This window comes from Capsella rubella, unplaced genomic scaffold, assembly GCF_000375325.1.
Source record: "Capsella rubella cultivar Monte Gargano unplaced genomic scaffold, Caprub1_0 scaffold_5, whole genome shotgun sequence".
NCBI lineage: Eukaryota > Viridiplantae > Streptophyta > Magnoliopsida > Brassicales > Brassicaceae > Capsella > Capsella rubella.
Genome location: NW_006238919.1, coordinates 13,313,509 through 13,331,953, shown reverse-complemented (window position 1 = coordinate 13,331,953; position 18,445 = coordinate 13,313,509). Strand labels below are relative to the sequence as shown.

The window sequence follows — 18,445 nt, the reverse complement described above, 5'->3', positions numbered from 1 at the left end:
CTTATCCTCTGTTAACCATCAATAAAGTTCCACGTATTTTGAAAAACTCTTGTGATATTTATTTTTTTCTATCGAAATACGATATATTTATCTCGATAAACAAGTATTTTTATGTAGCAGTACGACGTTGAAGCTTTGCAGCCATCCAAGCCGTTTTCTAGGAACACTGGTGCTAGTTAGATATTTTACCAAAAAACAAAATATTAAATATGTCTTCATATGATCGGATCATTGGACAATGGGAATGAAAAAGAACACACAAAAAGGTTGAGAAATACCCATCCTTCAAAGGAAAAGTCAAAAAGATGTCTGAAGTTTAACCATGTATCCCCGGAAAACAATACGTTAACAAATCTCCAATCCGATCTTAGTTTTGTTTATTTCCTTAAGCAACCATTTTCTCAGGTCACTCATCTGAGATGTCTCAAGAAACCATAAAAAAAAACAGAAAAATGGAGGCAACAACATTGAGTGAGGGTGAGAGAGAGGCAATCCCATTCACTCTTCAGCGGCAACAACACTGATCTCACCTCTCTCAAGCAAATCATAGAAAGATCTGGTTTTCCTCTGCTCATTCCAATGGTGCATCTTCCAGAGACCACCAGCAGCTAAACCAAGTGCCAAACCAATAAATAATTCCTTGACAACACTCGGGCCTTTCAGTGTGGCATGCGCAACCTTGTGTCCTGCCATTTCTTCTCAACCTACCATAAGTATTAAGCATACACAGTCAATGTTAACATAGCTGAGAACCTCACTATGGGGGAAAATTTATTGAAACCCAATAAACATCTATCTATAGATACATACACACAATCACACACTCTCGCATGGATCAATTAAGTTATCAAAGCAATTTTTCCTCACATGGTATGCCATTGGAGTCTATATATAAACACACACATGTAAAATTTCGATCTATTTACCATATAATCTACTCTATGACATACTCTGTTCAGCTGAAGAATCAAAGGCCATGGAATTTATGACCCAAATGGTAACAGAACCCTAATCGACAGAATACAGATACTGAAACACGAAATGAAATTGGCAAATCTATCCCAAAGAAAATGATAAAATTATCAAAGAATCACAAGTATACGTGAATTAAATCCAGAATAGCACCCATTAAACCATATATTTTCCGATCCTAATCACATCGATCCCAACTACAAAGAAGAGAAATCGATCCGAATCTGATGGGAAAAAAATCAATCGTAACTTCAGAATCCGCCACCTATCTAAAACGAAAATCAAAGGAGACAAGAGATTATTAATCATAAAAGGGAGAATACGAGTATACCGAGTCAGATTCTGCGTAGATGAGCGAGAGAGAGAGAGAAGCACGACGAAAACGAAATGGTGATTGAAGGAAGCTGCGTAAGCAGAGAATCTTTCTCTATAACTCCATTTCCATCCGTGTTTTATTGGGCCTTTACATGGGCTCAGAAAAACCCGAAATGTATGGGCCTGGACTCTTGTTACCATATATTCTTAAAATAAAAAGGCGGTAATTTAAGAGAATTGAGAAAGATGGTAACTAACCACTGGAGGCTCGTGTTCCTCCAGCGAAAGTCCAAATCAAGTGTCCCACCATCACGTTAAACTCCAAATCCAATCTGTCAATAACACTAATCCTGCTTTAAAGAAAATAAAAAAAAACATATTCGCTGTTTTCCTATCTCTCTTCTCCGTTTATGATATAATAATTGTAATTTCATGAGCTCACGAGTTTGTAAGAATGTCATTATCATCCATTTACCGAATCCTTTTCTTTATACCCCACGAACTCAACCACCATTGTCGACTCCAATTTTCAAATCCCTTTCTCTCAGATAGCAGCGTTTCCATATTCAAATATCTCTCTCATTACAGAGATAATTAATGAGAGACTGTTTCTTCTTCTTCTTCTTCTTCTTCACTAACACTTGTAACAGTTACAGAGAAAACATAAAGAGAGAGAGAGAGATATGGAGAGACAAAGGAGTTTCTCTGTGAAATCCACAAGGGTCTTAGTATCCATCATCACCATAATCTCTTCCGCCATTGTTTTCTTCACTTTCTTCTCCTCTTCCTTAATTAAATCCCACTCTCCTCTTTACCCTACCTCTGACTCTAACTTCCATATCGATTTAAGCCCTAAAGCAGCCATTACCGTTACTGACAACAACAACAACCTCCACATCTCCGATTTCTCTCCTTCACCTCAAGCAAGCCCGACGGTTCTGATCTCTACCCATTTCATTAATCCTCCCGATAACACTTCCGGGTCTTCGCAAGTTTCCGTTTTTGAGCAGAAGGTTCGCGGCGAGGGTTTGGTTAAGGAAGACAAGGAGGTAATTACTGCTAATTTAACTTCGGTTAAAGTGATTGAACTTCCGAGCGACAGTGGTGAAGAGAAGACGAAGAAGAGAATCGAAGAGTGTGATGTTACGAAAGGGAAGTGGGTTTACGATAGTGACTATCCATCGTACACGAATGCGTCTTGTCCTTTTATCGATGAAGGCTTTGGTTGTCAAACCAATGGAAGGTTGGATCTTAGTTACATGAATTGGAGATGGGAGCCTCAAGATTGTGATGCTCCCAGGTTATTTTTTTCATTCTTTCTAATTTTGTTGTTTTCCTCTTTGGCCTTAAGATCTACCTAGTGGGATGGTAATGATTGGTGATAGTGACTGATAATTCGGATTCATAGTTCCACTGATCAGTTCATGGTTTTGAGATAGTTACAAGTATATGTTTAACTCTTTTTTCATCCATTCCGTGGTCCTGATTTGGAAATTGTGGCTATTTTTGGTATGTGTGAGTTTAGGTTCAATGCTACTAAAATGCTGGAAATGATTAGAGGGAAGAGGCTAGTGTTCGTTGGAGATTCAATTAATAGGAACCAGTGGGAATCTATGCTTTGTTTGTTGTTTCAAGCTGTTCAAGATCCCAAGAAAGTCTACGAAACCCACAACCGGAGAATCACCAAAGAGAAAGGGAACTATAGCTTCCGTTTCGCGGTACATGGCTATAATCTTAATGGTCCATAACTGTGTGTTTAGATTTGTGATTTTTATTTATGTTATATTTGTGTACTTGATTAGGATTATAAATGCACTGTGGAATTCTATGTTACTCATTTCTTGGTTCGTGAGGGTAGAGCAAGAATAGGAAAGAAGCGAAGAGAAACTCTTAGAATCGATGCTATGGATCGAAGCTCTTCAAGATGGAAAGGTGCTAATATTCTAGTGTTCAATACAGCTCATTGGTGGTCTCATTACAAAACCAAATCCGGGTCAGTATTTTTTTACTTTAAAAATTCGGAAGAAGAATGAAATCAACATCTTGATTGATTAGTTTGAGTTTGCAGGGTCAACTATTACCAAGAAGGAGACCTGATTCATCCTAAACTTGATGTATCAACCGCTTTCAAGAAAGCTTTGCAGACTTGGTCATCATGGGTTGACAAAAATGTCGATCCAAAGAAAACTCGGGTTTTCTTTAGAAGCGCTGCACCTTCTCATTTCAGGTTTTTGTCCTGTCTCTCGTGTGGTTTTAAAGACCCATCATATTTCTCCATTATTTATTTCTGTATTGCTTCTTTGGACAGTGGAGGAGAATGGAACTCAGGAGGTCATTGCAGAGAAGCCAACATGCCGTTGAACCAAACCTTCAAACCGAGCTACTCGAGCAAAAACTCCATTGTTGAGGAAGTACTGAAGCAGATGAGAACTTCAGTAACCCTCTTGAACGTTAGCGGTTTATCTCAGTACAGAATTGACGCCCACCCTTCTATTTACGGAACAAAACCCGAAAATCGGCGTTCAAAAGCTGTCCAAGATTGCAGTCATTGGTGTCTCCCAGGTGTTCCTGATACTTGGAATCACTTCCTTTATCTTCATTTGCTCCATAAACGATAAAATACAGTTACAAACTACTTCAGAAGAAGTTTGTTTAATATAGGGAAGCTCGATCCGGTTTTGACCAAACCAAAACAAAACCATATTGAAGAAAACAACCTGAAAACCGAAATGAGCATACAAGAAACAAACCTAAAATTTTCAATTTATTTCACATTTGATTTTTTGAAGAATCTACAAATCTGTAACCGGTAATTAGACCAAACCAAAAAGACAAAAAAAACTAATGATAAACCCAAAAAAATTCTTTGGAACATTCGAATTAAAGTTGTATTTCAAGAATTTGAGACTGTATATTTGATTTTCCTATTTTATAAACCAGAATATATACGGTTCTTAGTTTCATTTTTGTGAAACCTCCTCTTCATATGCTTACAAATTTAGAATTTCAGTATCATTGAAAGTTTTTTTAGTAAATCTAATGTTATTATTCTCTTTTGTGTATTGAGAGTGCCATTGTTATTTGTTATACATTTCAATTTTCTAAATATTGGAAAATATCAAAGATTGAAAATTCTTTTTTTTTTTTTTGTATATTTGATTATGTGGTAGATAACAATGATTGTATTTTAATTAAAGAGATGAAAATTCATATTATGTAAATTACACCACTTAGTAAAAACACATTGTAATTTCTATTGTAATATATTTCACAAAATAAATGGAAGAATAATCTTCATAAGTAAATTTTGGTTATATGCTTGACAAATTTGTTAGTTTTTTTAAATGATTTTAATTAAAATATCTTTATTATATGTAACATTATATATATAATAAAATCTATAACAGACCAATATAGTAGTTTCATATGCACTTTTTGATAATTGATATATTATTTAATACATGTAGATTCATTATTTTCTTGTTTCTTACGTAGGGTAATTGCTATTGCCCTTTTTCTTCTGCTTTGTTTTATTATTGGAATTCAAAATTTTCCTAGTTCGGAAAAATAATATATGGAGAGATTGAAAGAAAATTGAGGTGGTAAGAAATCTGTAGATAATGACGAAAATAAAAAAGAAATCTGTAGATAGTTTATAACTAAAGTTTTTTACATATATATATATACTAGCAGTTGACCCGCGCTCCGCGCGGGAAGTTTATAATTTTGTTTCGTTGATTTTTTATTCATATTGTGATATTTTATTAGTATTTTTAATTGATTTTCAAAAATATTATAATTATTTTCTCTTTAATTATTATCTTTCAATACTCAAATTTGGATTAAAAACATTTGATTCAATTTATGAAATATCATTTTTTTTCTTTTTGATCATGTTATAAACTAATATTTCACTTTCATTTTATTTTTCCTCTTTAAACTTTATATATACAATTACATAAATGTTGTTTTAGTCTACTATAAATTTAAATTTTATTTCCATTTTAAAACTCAATAACATATTTAAAATATTAAATTATGATCAATTTAAAATGAAAGTTGAATTATATTATTACCACTAATAAAAAATTAAAGTATTGTTTTTCTTATTTTAACATTTCATTTTTTTACATAATTTATTTTTATTTATATAAACTTTCTATTAATTAAATAAGTAACATAAATATGCAGTAAATGAATGTTTTAAATTTATTTTAATGTTTAAACAAAAATGTGGCTTAGGTGGATGATTAGGTGGCATCGTGAGAAGAGAGAAAAAGCTAACTTTATATATATATAGATACTTAAAAGAGATACAATGCAAATAATACAATGAATAAAGAAGACATAACTAATCCAAAAGCTAGCCAAGCTGTGCCAAATGATATAGTAGAAGACAAGATTCTCGAGCATATCCCAGTGAAATCCCTCTGTAGGTTCAAAGCTGTGTCGAAACAATGGAAAGCGATGATCGAATCGAGCTATCTCGCCAAGAAACGTCTTGTCCGCAACCCAAGTCCGAAACTCCTTGTTATTAGGTCGGAGCTATCTAGTGATGGCTGTTCAAGAAACACTTTTTTGGAGACCATTTCGACAGATGGTCACGAAGACCACAGCAAAATCTTTATTTGTTCTTACGACTTTTCACCATATCCGTATAGTGAATACCATTCCAATAATATTGGTCAGATTACGGGTTACTGCGACGGTCTAGTCTGCATCTACCAATCTGAGAACATTTATATATTAAACCCCACGACAAGAAAACTCAGAGTACTTTCTCGTGAGTTCTTGCGAAAGTGTTCATGCCTACCAGGTAGAAGACACTCTTTTATTTGTAATTAGTAATTGTTTTTTGTATTCGTAATCAAATTCCTTTTGCATATATAGCCATATGAACAAAAACATATACTAAAATTCCAAACATTAAAAAAAACAAAGATAATCTATATCTAAATAAATTTGTTTGTCTTTATTAATTTTTAGGTATGCTACCAATTAATGTGGGATTTGGGAGAGACATCGTTACAGGATCATACAAAATAGTTTTGATGCGTGTCTACGACTATATCGGTGGCAATACTCGTGTCAAGACTGAAGTCTTTAACCTCAAAGATGGCGAACAAAGCTGCATCAGTTTCCCTATTCATTACAATGAGCTTAACGTCGATAAAGCATCCATCTTTGCAAATGGATCGCTTTATTGGCTGAATTTACGCAAGCAAAAGATTGCGGCCTTGGATCTTCACACAGAAATGTTTTCTGAGGTGTTGCCGCCAAGTTGGTCAAGTGGTGTGTACTTATGGAGTCTAAAAGATCGTTTATGTCTATCTAATGTGTTACAATATCCGGATGTGGACGTATGGGGTTTGCAGCAAGAAGGTCCCAATGTGATGAAGTGGGAAAAGATTCTTTCAGTTACTATTTTGAGTATGAATGATTTAGATGCAAACTTTTGGAAACTTGGTCTTGCTGCTTGTTATTATAGGCCTATAGGTCAAAAACCATCTAAAAACTTTTTAGAGCAAGTCCCTGTAGATCAATGTAGAACTGCATTGTGTATGGAGGACTTGGCTTCTTCGGTCTAGTTTCATATGCTCAATATGCTCTCATATGTTATTTCATTTCTTCAATTAATGATTGAATATTGTGTTGCTGCTTTTGGGGTCTCTTCTTGGAGTCTAAATGGCCAAGTTTGGTTTTTACACTTTATCATCTTCTTGGTTAATGAATAATGAATGTGTTACTGGTTTATGTTTCTTCACTTGTTAGTCTCATTAATGGCCAAAACCGATATATCTTACAGAGAACTTGGTTGCTCCGCAGCTCCGGTATAGTTTCGTAATCAATGCTTTAACATAAGCTCAAAACAAGTTTCTTTGTTTCTTTTTTCAGTTAATGAACGTGTTTCTGGTTTATAAATCTCCTTAATGGCCAAAATCGATATGTCTTACTTCTAAACAACCATGCATTATTGTATTCGGACGTTTGAAAGTGTTCATAACCGATAATTCAATTAGTATAAATTTTTGAAATAATTTGTAGCTGTACTCTGCTTCGATGAGTGTACCTCTTTCTTTTCACCCAAATCAACACAAATTCACCCATTTCACAATAAGCCAAAAAGAGGACTTTTTCAACGTGGAACCAAAACCAAATCAGCAATGTGACATCAGTGGGACTACACCGTGTAAACCTACATCTCCTATAAATTGTTCTCCATGGGTGTGAATGGAACGTTCCTAGGGCTAGATAACCGATACGCAATAAAACCCGAAACAACAAGAGAAATCAAGGAAATCACAATGGCTGAAATGCTGGTTCCATCACTAGAGCCCTTTACAGTTGAAGCGGTGAGACCCAAAGAAGATCCCGAGGAGATATCTAGCGGTATCCAATCACAGTTGATCGTGTAGTGTCCTGAGCCGTGCCACGGTTTACTGTCCATTGGGTACCAGAATGCAACCGACATTTTGGCTGGCGAGCCAAGAGTGAACTGAACATCCTGTAGATATACCACTCTAGCTTAGCTTCTTCATAAGACGATGTTCTTTATACATAAATCATAAAGACCATGTACAGTTCTACTGGATAGTTTTGTTGTTTCTACATGTGTTTGACACATAAGGACCGGTTTAAGAGTAAATAGTGATTTACAGAGATAAGAAAGCTTGGAGGTTATGCTGTACTTTAGGGAAGAGCAAGTTGTAACCGAACGTGGGTGATCCAAGTAGACGATTTACTGACCTGTTGGAGACGGTCCATAGTCCTTAAAGGCCTTGAGAACTCAAAATAGTAAGTTCCTTTCTGGCCATCTGACGTGTAAGGGCTGTCTTCATCTACATAACCTGTTGAAAAATTCAAAGATAAGTAACCAGATGAGATGCTAAGGCTAAGAGCTTTCTATAAACACCAATCTTTACCTCTATATGACCTATTTTTCCAGTAATCCAGTTAAACGCATGATAAAATCTATGTTTTGGGAACTCATGGAACTGATTATGCAGATATGTAAGACTGACCTGACTGACTAGTGAAGCTGCTGTGCCACCACGCTCCATGCCAATCGTTCTGTGCGCTAGAATCATTTCCTGCCAAAAGAATATCCATGGGATCACATATTTGTAATTTGCACACGAGAAAGAGATTACTCTCGAGTAGCGCTGGCATCCTACCAGAATACCAATGATTTATAATTTAAGGACGACTTATACTTGAAAATATACATTAGAGGAATAGGAACCCACAACACCTGGGTTAAATTACTAAGCTTCTATGAACTAAAGCAAAAGAAAAAGGTAATTTCGGTTCTTAGGTTGAAAGTTGAAACTGGTTATTCCATAAGATTTTCATAGGGAATTTCTATGCCAGTAAAGGCTTTTGAGTTTAAGATTTAACGCCCTCTGATCCAAAAAAGTACCTGAGGGTCCAAGACCATCAAGGTATCGACAATGTGGATTCCACGCATAAATGTCAACCAGATGACCAAATCTGTTCATATGAAAAAGCACAAAGACATTCAAGGAACATGATAAGCAGAGGTACAGATAATCCACTAAATTGGTACAGCACCATATCAAAGTATGAGAGAGACAGAACAAATCACCTGTCACCTCCATTTCCTTCTCCGTTGTCTAATGGATTACCACCGTAAAGCCGTCCTGGAATAGCATTTCCAATGGAGAAATGCATAATATCAACCTCGAAGCCTTTGCAAGCCTTGCTGGTACAAGAGTCTGTCCCTTCTTTACAACCACCCATCTTGTGGAGCAGAAGGTTGACATCAGTTGTTTCGTATAAAATTTCATGGATGTCAAAAGATAAATATGAAGAAAATACTCTAGCGACCTAAGAAACTTACATTGTGATAAGTTGCTTGATCACCAATTTGGAACATTAGAGCCACTGAAGGACACTTCTTGTTTTCACTGGATGTAAAGAAGCAAGCAGTTCACTACAATGGTGATAAGACTTGAAATTTGAAGTTAAGTATAAATCAAGGATCATTTTAATATCAGAGCAGTACATAAATGTATTTTGACATGCCAGAGCCTGACAACGAATATCTGCATTCTAAGTTTTACGAATCCCAGGGTCTAACCAGATATTATATTTACACAAAAAAAAAAAAAGACATCACCAGGTGAATAATTCATAAGTATCAACCAAAACATAGATAGAAATGAGTTGCATCAAACACAAACTTGCACTGGATCACTTTTTTCATCGCAGGACAAATATTCTGAAAGGTTAGACGCAGTGACATATACTAACTTGGCACTTGAGTAGGGTTACTACAGATGTAAATAATGTATGGTACTGATCACCAGTTTTAGGATCTCGCAGAGGTCTAGAAAGGGATTGTGCATTTAAGAACTGCGACTCGGATAACCATATTATAAAAATGCACACTTACCCTTTATCATACGCGTAATTTCCATCAATTTCCAGCATAAAGTAGACATCTCGACCATCATGTAGTGCCTAGAAAAAGAGATCCATCAATCAAATGTCAAGGACGAACCCGAACCGAATTCAAAATCCAGATTTATCAATCGAATCAAAATGCCGCAATGAGAGTTCTGCATCACTAATCCTATGGTGAAACTCACCGAATGGATCTTGGCAAATCAGAAATTTCATCAAATCTACAAGTAATGTCGCAAAACCAATAAAGTTAATAATGCAAACCCCATTCAAATCAACACATTACCTTGACTGTCATCTTTCCGGCGTCATACTCGTGATCGGCGTCTGGATCAAGTGCAGGCCGGAGCGAGAACTCGGAGCCGTCAATGTCCTTCCAGTCATCGTTGTGACCATCGAGAGTGATAATCCCCGGTCTGAAATCGGATATGACCTGGATATCCGAGTCCGATTCACAACTCCATTCGCCGGATTCCTGGTGCGACGAGACCGTCTCCGCCGCGAAGATCAAGAGCCACGCTACAACCACGAGCTGAATCATTGTGATTTTCCGATTATTTCACTTCAGCGATTAGTAGTTGACTGGCCAGTACTTGACTGACTCTTCAAACGGTAAGCAAATCTCGACAGCTGTCATTAAAACCAGATTATATATTTTTTTTTTAATCCAAAATACAGTATTACTAAGTTTTTAATGGGCCTTATAAAAAGCCCATTAAACCCTCGCGAGTCCAATAGAGAGAACCTCGTTGTTAATAAAAACCAACGGAGATATACAGATCGGGAGTCATCGGTCCGATATTTTGGATCCGTGCTCCATTGACGAACAAACAACACTCTTCTTTTCCTAAGTTCAACCATTTTTAGCTCCTCCACCGGAGCTTCACATATGGCGGCTACGAAGAAGATTTGCCAGTCTCTGATCCTCTTCCTCGTAGCGATTTCGACTGTCTACGCTGTTTCCGCGGATTCTATAAAAGGCTGCGGTGGTTTTGTCGAGGTTTATCTCTTTTATTTCCTTTCCGGATTCGTTTTATCAATCGTTGCTTATTGATTCCTGATCCATTACTAGATAGTTTGTGGTATTGGTATATTAAGGATGTTTGCTTCTAAAGTAGTCGATTTAGTTTAGCTGAGCTGAGCCTGCTTAGTACGTTTACGCACTTCTATCTGAGATTTTGCATTTCGGGGTATGTTTTTTGATCTTGGGAAATTATCATGGGTTACGGTAGTGGGGAGTACGATCGGATCTGGATTTATTAATTAACGCTGCTAAAATTACTAAACGTGCAGGCGAGTTCGTCTTTGGTCAGGTCTCGGAATGGAGCTGATGGGAAACTGGATTTTTCTCATATCACGGTAAGAAATTACTTTGTTGACTGTTTTCTTTCTTTCTTTTTCCGGGTGAGGTTTCAAAGATTGCTTCTTCTTTTTTTTTCCTCGTTCAAATTACAAGGTTGAGCTTCAAACAGTAGATGGATTGGTAAAAGACAGTACACAGTGTGCCCCAAATGGTTACTATTTCATCCCAGTATATGACAAGGTATTCATCGAACCTTTATCTTTCTTTCTTCTGGGCCTGTCTTTTGGTGAATCGGTGTTGCATTTCTGCTGCAAGTGATTTCTATGCTTTCTTCTTGTAGGGCTCATTCATTCTCAAGATAAACGGACCTGAGGGATGGTCATGGAATCCAGATAAGGTTAATCTGTTCTCCATGTTTTTTTTTTCTGAGGACTATGTATCAAGAATCTTTCCAGGCAAAACTCAGGGATTCTAGCTAGCTATTTACATTGTATTCGATGTGGCAGGTCGCGGTTGTCGTCGACGAATCTAGTTGCAACAACAACGAGGACATTAACTTCCACTTCACGGGGTTCGATTTAGTCTTTGTGTTTGTTGTCTTTTTTTTTTTTTTCTTTTTTTTTTATTGGTGGTTTGGTCATCTTTCTTCCGTTAAATGTGTCATGTTTTACTCTTTTTTATATTGCAGTTTTACATTATCCGGTAAAGTCCTGGGAGCTGTTGGTGGGGAGAGTTGTATGATTAAGAATGGAGGCCCAGCTGATGTCAATGTTAAATTGTTGTCTTCTGATGGATCAGAAGATCCCATCGCTTCTGTTCTCACATCGTCAGATGGGAGCTACTTATTCAAGAATATTATTCCAGGTAAGGAGTAAGCTTTCATATCAGTGTCTCTTTTTTTATTGATCTATCACTATGTTATTCTGGCCTAGCACGTATGTAGTAGGAATTTTCCCATATAGTAAAATCAAATGTCAAGTGCCTAGTTTCCAGGTGTCTTGTTATAACCAAATGACTAGTCTTTTTGATTGGTTGCAGGAAAATACAATATCCGTGCATCCCATCCAGATCTGCAAGTTGAAGTCCGCGGTTCTACAGAGGTCTTAGATCTTTGGTTTTGCTTTTTATCTTTATTGAATTTTTCTGGTTAAATTTCTCCTGATCAAACCTTTTTGCAGAGTACACATGTCTTTCCCTACTATTTTCTCTTATATTGTATCAAAATTCAATCACAATAAGTTTAATTCTGCATGATAATAGTAGAAATTCTCTGTTAACCTGTAGGTGGAACTTGGATTTGCAAATGGCATGGTGGATGACATATTCTTTGTCCTTGGTTATGATCTCAAGGGGTCTGTTGTTGCTCAGGTAATCCCTTTAATTTTCAAATCCTGCTACTCACTGCTTTCATCAGTAACATTTTAATGATGATCTATTTGAAATAGGGATTGGTGTATCATTGGTTTGGTTCCTGTTCTTGCGCATCATGCAGTCGTAGATTATACTTAATTTTTTTGTGTTGGATAAAAATATTTGTTTCCATTTGTAGGGAAATCCAATCCTGGGTGTTCATATATATTTGCATTCAGATGATGTTTCCATGGTAGATTGTCCTCAAGGATTTGGTGACGCTGCTGGAGAAAGGAAGCCTCTCTGCCATGCTGTAACCGATGCGGAAGGAATTTTCAGTTTCAAGTCCATCCCTTGTGGTAAATCTTTGATTATCCACAACCACTTCACTGGGCATTTATTTTATTTTAAGCTTTAGCCTTATGAATTCTGTATTGTACAACACGAGTTAAATGAACTATATTTTGGTCACTTTGATTTTTCTTCCTCAGGAAAATACGAACTGGTGCCACATTATAAGGGTGAGAACACGGTTTTCGATGTTTCGCCTCCTGTGATGCCTGTTTCTGTAGAGCATCAACATGTCACTGTTCCCAAAAAATTTCAGGTCAGATAGAACAAAGCAATGTTTTACACCGCTCTATATTTCTATTGGACTCTGCGTACATGTTTTTCCACTAAACATTGAACCGATTTCTCCTTTAGGTAACAGGATTCTCCATTGGGGGCCGTGTAGTCGACGGTAATTCAATGGGAGTTGAGGGCGTTAAAATCATGGTAGATGGTAGTCTAAGATCTGTCACGGACAAGGAAGGTTATTACAAGCTTGACCGGGTATAATTTGATGCACAATTTTAAAGTTTATATATGGTATACCTTTTTCGGATAATAAGCTTGCTAAATTGTTTGTCACTCAAGTTCTCCTGGTTTAATTTTTGGTAAACGTTTCGAGGCTTCTAGAATCTAGAGTAAAGGATATGGCTAGATTTCTGAAGTTTATTACAAGCAAAGCAAATGTACCTTTATATATTTCAAATATTTGCGATTTGGCTCTCTTTCCACCACCCCGTCAATCTCATTTATGGCTGTTGTGTTCAATAGTATTAACAGCAGGGAATGTAATGTAATTTTGGTTCTACTCCTTAGGTTACGTCAAACAAATATACAATAGATGCAGTCAAGGAGCATTACAAGTTCGACAAACTGAAGAAGTTCATGGTATAAGTCTAACTTATTTTTTCTTGCGCGCTATATTAATTTCTCCAGATATGGCTTCACCTTACTCAGTAGAAGTTGAACAAACTAAAATAAATTACTTAAACTTGTTTGTTTAGGTTTTACCAAACATGGCTTCACTTCCAGATATAACTGCTGTATCCTATGATATCTGTGGTGTGGTGCGAATGTTTGGTTCTCGTCACAAAGCAAAGGTAAACTCCTGTACATATTTATGTTTCTCTGTTGTTACTTATCTCTCGTGTTTAACGTTTTAATATTTTAAGTGTAGGTAGCTTTGACTCATGGACCCACAAATGTCAAACCACAAATGAAGCAAACAGATGACACCGGAACTTTCTGTTTTGAGGTTTGTTGATGCAGATATGTATCTCTACTAAATCCACTAGACAAAAGTTAGTTTTATGAAGTTAACTCCCTTAATTCTTTGGAGAGTTGTTTCTGGCGTATGTGGTGACTTCGTCTCTTTTCTGTTTATAAATGGAGAGTTGTTTGTGGCTTATGTGGTGACCTCGTTCCTTTTCTGTTTATGAATGAGTTCTATGTTTCTCACGTTATAACTTCTCTTTTATTTATTCACTTTTTTGTTATCATATATATTCCAGGTTCCACCAGGCGAGTATAGGCTGTCTGCTTTGGCTGCTACACCAAAGGGTGCTTCTGAGCTTCTATTTTTGCCAGCTTATGTGGATGTTGGTGTCAAAAGTCCATTGTTGAACATAGAATTTTCTCAGGTGATTCGCTCTCAACAACTCCACTCTCTTGGACGAACAATAGACTTCTACGTTTTCAGGATGATTTTCTTTCTTCTAATTTCTTTTGGATGTTGATGCAGTCCCGAGTCACTGTGCATGGTTCTGTTACTTGCAAGGAGAAATGTGGTCCGTCTGTCTCAGTGGCGCTTGTCGGAGTAGCTGGTGATCGTGAAAAGAAGACAGTTGTTTTAACCGAGGAGAGCAGTCAATTTTTATTTTCAGACATATTGCCTGGAAAATACAGAGTTGAGGTGGGCTGCATGGTTTCTTCTCAACATTTTTTTCTCCTCTTTACTTCTGTAAGAGAGATGGAAAAAATGACATTACTAGCCAAATACATTTACTAATTGCTTGTCTTGTTTATAAATTTAGGTTACAAGCATTTCACCGGAAGCCACATCTAATGAAGACAGTTGGTGCTGGGACCATAGCTCGATTGATGTGAATGTTGGAACTGAGGATATCAAAGGGATTGAATTTGTCCAGAAAGGTTACTGGGTTAATATTATCTCCTCCCATGAGGTGGATGCTAAAATTGTTCATCCTAATGGATCACCTACTAGTTTGAAAATCAAGGTATTCTTTTCCTGTGAATTCTCCTTGAGTTTTGGCTATATAGGGTGCTATATTTAAACTCTGTCAAAACTAATTATCTTCTTCATTTGTGTTAATTACAGAAAGGTTCACAGAAAATATGCGTTAAGTCACCTGGAGGACATGAGCTTCAGCTTTCTGACTCATGCATGTCCTTTGGGAGCAATTTAATAAAGATAGATGTCTCAAATCCAAAGGTTTTAGTTTGTAATGTTTTCTCTTTTGTTTTAATATTCTTTGGCTTCTCCTTCATTTAGCATTTACATGCTTTTCTCTATGTAGCCTATTCTTCTGAAAGCAGAGAAGTACCTCCTCAAAGGTCTGATAAATGTGGAGTCTAGTTCAACCGAAATTGAGTCTGAATTGCCAGAGGATTTCATTGTTGATATTCAAGACAAGGACGGACAGGTCATCAACAGTATTGCTGCCAAACTTGCATCTGATGGGGGTGACGTTTATGAGTACCAAAGCTGGGCCAATCTTGGTGAAAAGATTAGCTTTGTTCCTCGAGATTCTAGGTATGATTTACTAATTATGATTTCAGGGGAATTGTGAACTAGACTTCAAATATTTGGAGTCAAATGTCTCAGGAATGCATCATAGTTCATAGAAGAGAAATTTTTGTTTTAAAGTCCAACAACCAAAAGACTGCTTGGGTGCTTGAATTTTTCTCCAATATTGTTGAAGCCATTATTATTTTCAAGTTACTTCAGCTGTATTCTGTTTCAGGGTTAATGTGGAGAAGAAGATGTTGTTTTATCCTAAAACGTTTCATGTAAGTATTAACTAGTACTGCTTGCCAGTAAAGATTATATAATGGGAACATCAAGCTTAATTTATATTTGATCTAATAGGCTGTAGTGTCAAATGACGGATGCCAAGCTTCAGTTTCTCCATTTACTGGCCGGCCTGGTCTTTACATACAAGGATCGGTTTCTCCTCCTCTTCCTGGTGTTCATATTAAGGTTTCCGCTGCAAAAGACAGCCTGATTTCTTCACTTAAGAAAGGTGAAGTAGCTATTGAAACAAGCACGTCAGCAGATGGTTCATTTGTTGCCGGGCCCTTGTATGATGATATAACATATGCCACAGAGGCTTCAAAGGTAGGTGTATATTATACTGATAATTTTTCATGCCCATGTAAATGGACCTCGAGATGATGTTTTGCCTCATTTTTCTAACCTTAGGTTAGATCTCATCCATCTGGTTACGCTGTAAATCTCACTTGTATTCATTTGTTCTGAACCAATGTGTTCCTGATCTTGGCTTACACGTGCAGCCTGGCTACCATATTAAAAGGCTAGGACCATATTCCTTCTCGTGCCAAAAGCTTGGTCAAATCTCTGTGCGCGTATACTCAAAGGACAATGCCGAGACATTAATTCCTCCGTTGTTGTTATCATTAAGTGGCGATCATGGTTACAGAAACAATTCTATATCTGGCGCTGGTGGACACTTTGTATTTGATAGCTTATTCCCTGGAAATTTCTACTTGCGTCCCCTTCTTAAGGTAATTAACTCATACGCCCCTGCATTCCTAGCAAAGAAATGTTTTAAAATGCTATGACTGGCTATGATCTAAAATAGAAAACAACAGCATTCATTGGGAGCATTCTTTAATAGCTCGCTCATAACGTAAAAAGTTACCCAAAATAAACAAAGTATGAACTTTCTGAGTATATATCATCTCCTCAGGAATATTCTTTCAAACCGTCAACAATGGCAATAGAGCTGGGTTCTGGGGAGTCCAGTGAAGCTGTATTTGAGGCTACTCGTGTTGCTTACAGGTTTGATCTTATTCTAAATTATCATTTCCCACTATTAGTTCCTGATTTTAACGTACGTCAAAAGAAGCTAATGCCTTGATTAGACTGGAATAAATTGTTTCCGGGCTCGTAAAACTTTTTAGGCTCATTTCTTTAAGTATGATTGCACCAGGGCTCACTTCTCTGCAAAAAAAAAAAAAAAAACACTTTCTTTGAAACTTGTACGGTTGTACCAATTCATAATGACCAAGTAATATCTGTCACTTTTAAGTTTCAATTGAGATCTCATTGATCTTTACTATCAGCACATTCTGATTTTGGAGGTTTAGATTTTGGTCTTAAACAGTCATTTTGCTGAACCATCGTCTTGCTAGTTGAACCCTTACCTATATTTGTAGGTTTAGACTACATTCTATCTAACCTTCTTCATTTCTGTAACAATATACCTTGTCAATTCCTTTGCAGTGCAATTGGTAGAGTTGCTCTCCTATCTGGCCAGCCACAAGAAGGTGTTGCGATTGAAGCTCGCTCTGATTCCAAAGGATACTATGAGGAGACTACGAGCGATAATAATGGAAATTATCGACTGAGAGGGTTACATCCAGATGCAACATATGTAATTAAAGTGTCGAAGAAAATTGGTTCAGGCAACAACAAAATTGAACGTGCATCTCCAGAGTCGGTTTCTCTTCAGGTTTGTTTCTGTTTCTCCAAGTAATATTGATTCTCATCATCCCCAATATCAACAACAGGATTTACCTGACAATTTTCTTATTATAGATTGGGTATGAGGATATCAATGGGCTCGACTTTTTGGTATTTGAACAACCAGAAACGACCATATTAACATGCCATGTTGAAGGAAAACAAAAAGAAGAACTAAACTCGAATCTGCTAGTGGAGATCAGATCAGCCATTGATGAATCTAAAATAGAGAATGTCTTTCCACTACCACTGTCCAACTTCTTCCAAGTAAAAGGCTTACCCAGAGGTAAACACCTTGTGCAGCTTAAGTCCAGTCGTCCTCTAATCTCCCACAAAGTGGAATCAGAGATTATTGAAGTTGATTTCGAGACAAATACCCAAATCCATATCGGTCCACTTCGGTACAGTATCGTGGCAGATCATCAGAGTCAGGTAAATAGATAACTGAAAGAGTCTTTCCACATTTTCAATAGAACGAGTTTTGGTACTAGTTTTCTAATTGTGGTTTGATTTGTATATGTTTCAGGAAGTGACACCTGCAGCTATATTGCCACTGGTTATTGGCGTTTCGACAATCGCTCTGTTCCTCAGCATCCCCAGGTAATAATAATAACCAAATTGTAACATAATGTAATATGAAACATGTTCATAATTAGTAATCCACATGCTCGTATGATAACAAGGTTGAAAGACATATACCAAGCCACGGTTGGGATTTCGTCTCCCGGGTTCACTGCATCTGCCAAGAGAGAACCTCGAAAAGCTGTTGCTAGAAAGAAGACGTTCTGAAGAATATTATTCAATCTCTTCGGTTTTTTCCTTCTTTTTTGTTTTTGTTTTGTTATATATTATGTCGGTAGAGTGAATTTATTCGAAACTTGCAGAACTCACAAACTCCTCCTCTAATCCATTTTAAATTTTAGAGAAACATTTTGCTCAACAGTTAATTTTTCCATTTCATTCCTTTATAAATTTGATTTGTGCTAGAATCTTTTTCTCTATTACTATTTCCACTCTGTTTG

The 18,445-nt window shown here is 36.7% G+C and overlaps 5 protein-coding genes across 5 annotated transcripts; 3 read left to right on the top strand and 2 right to left on the bottom strand.

The window, feature by feature from the left end:
* Positions 1-245: 245 nt before the first annotated feature.
* On the bottom strand, positions 246-1,399 carry LOC17884894 (probable cytochrome c oxidase subunit 5C-1). Its single transcript, XM_006292095.2, has 2 exons — positions 1,304-1,399; positions 246-704 (listed from the first exon to the last, which is right to left on the bottom strand). The coding sequence occupies exon 2, from the start codon at positions 691-693 to the stop codon at positions 499-501; it is 195 nt and encodes a 64-aa protein (XP_006292157.1). The 5' UTR covers positions 694-704; positions 1,304-1,399; the 3' UTR covers positions 246-498.
* Positions 1,400-1,797: 398 nt separating this feature from the next.
* LOC17885177 (protein trichome birefringence-like 6) lies at positions 1,798-3,943 on the top strand. Its single transcript, XM_006290928.2, has 5 exons — positions 1,798-2,587; positions 2,813-3,005; positions 3,090-3,280; positions 3,356-3,514; positions 3,596-3,943. The coding sequence occupies exons 1-5, from the start codon at positions 1,971-1,973 to the stop codon at positions 3,903-3,905; spliced, it is 1,470 nt and encodes a 489-aa protein (XP_006290990.1). The 5' UTR covers positions 1,798-1,970; the 3' UTR covers positions 3,906-3,943.
* Positions 3,944-5,754: 1,811 nt separating this feature from the next.
* LOC17887017 (putative F-box protein At1g71320) lies at positions 5,755-6,875 on the top strand. Its single transcript, XM_006292644.1, has 2 exons — positions 5,755-6,103; positions 6,274-6,875. Exons 1-2 carry the CDS (start codon positions 5,755-5,757, stop codon positions 6,873-6,875), a joined length of 951 nt encoding a protein of 316 aa, XP_006292706.1.
* A 407-nt stretch (positions 6,876-7,282) lies between these two features.
* LOC17884831 lies at positions 7,283-10,316 on the bottom strand. The gene is made up of 8 exons (XM_006291306.2): positions 10,001-10,316; positions 9,704-9,771; positions 9,149-9,215; positions 8,894-9,048; positions 8,708-8,778; positions 8,310-8,378; positions 8,035-8,135; positions 7,283-7,792 (listed from the first exon to the last, which is right to left on the bottom strand). The coding sequence occupies exons 1-8, from the start codon at positions 10,253-10,255 to the stop codon at positions 7,493-7,495; spliced, it is 1,086 nt and encodes a 361-aa protein (XP_006291368.1). The 5' UTR covers positions 10,256-10,316; the 3' UTR covers positions 7,283-7,492.
* Positions 10,317-10,509: 193 nt separating this feature from the next.
* Positions 10,510-18,412, top strand: LOC17886974 (nodal modulator 3). Its single transcript, XM_006292651.2, has 27 exons — positions 10,510-10,714; positions 11,008-11,073; positions 11,171-11,257; positions 11,358-11,414; positions 11,524-11,588; positions 11,706-11,881; positions 12,056-12,117; positions 12,302-12,385; positions 12,567-12,726; positions 12,859-12,974; positions 13,073-13,201; positions 13,514-13,585; positions 13,702-13,797; positions 13,875-13,952; positions 14,209-14,337; positions 14,439-14,609; positions 14,731-14,934; positions 15,036-15,149; positions 15,235-15,470; positions 15,682-15,727; positions 15,807-16,055; positions 16,232-16,462; positions 16,648-16,739; positions 17,184-17,412; positions 17,499-17,855; positions 17,950-18,023; positions 18,107-18,412. Exons 1-27 carry the CDS (start codon positions 10,604-10,606, stop codon positions 18,210-18,212), a joined length of 3,597 nt encoding a protein of 1,198 aa, XP_006292713.1. The 5' UTR covers positions 10,510-10,603; the 3' UTR covers positions 18,213-18,412.
* Positions 18,413-18,445: the final 33 nt, after the last annotated feature.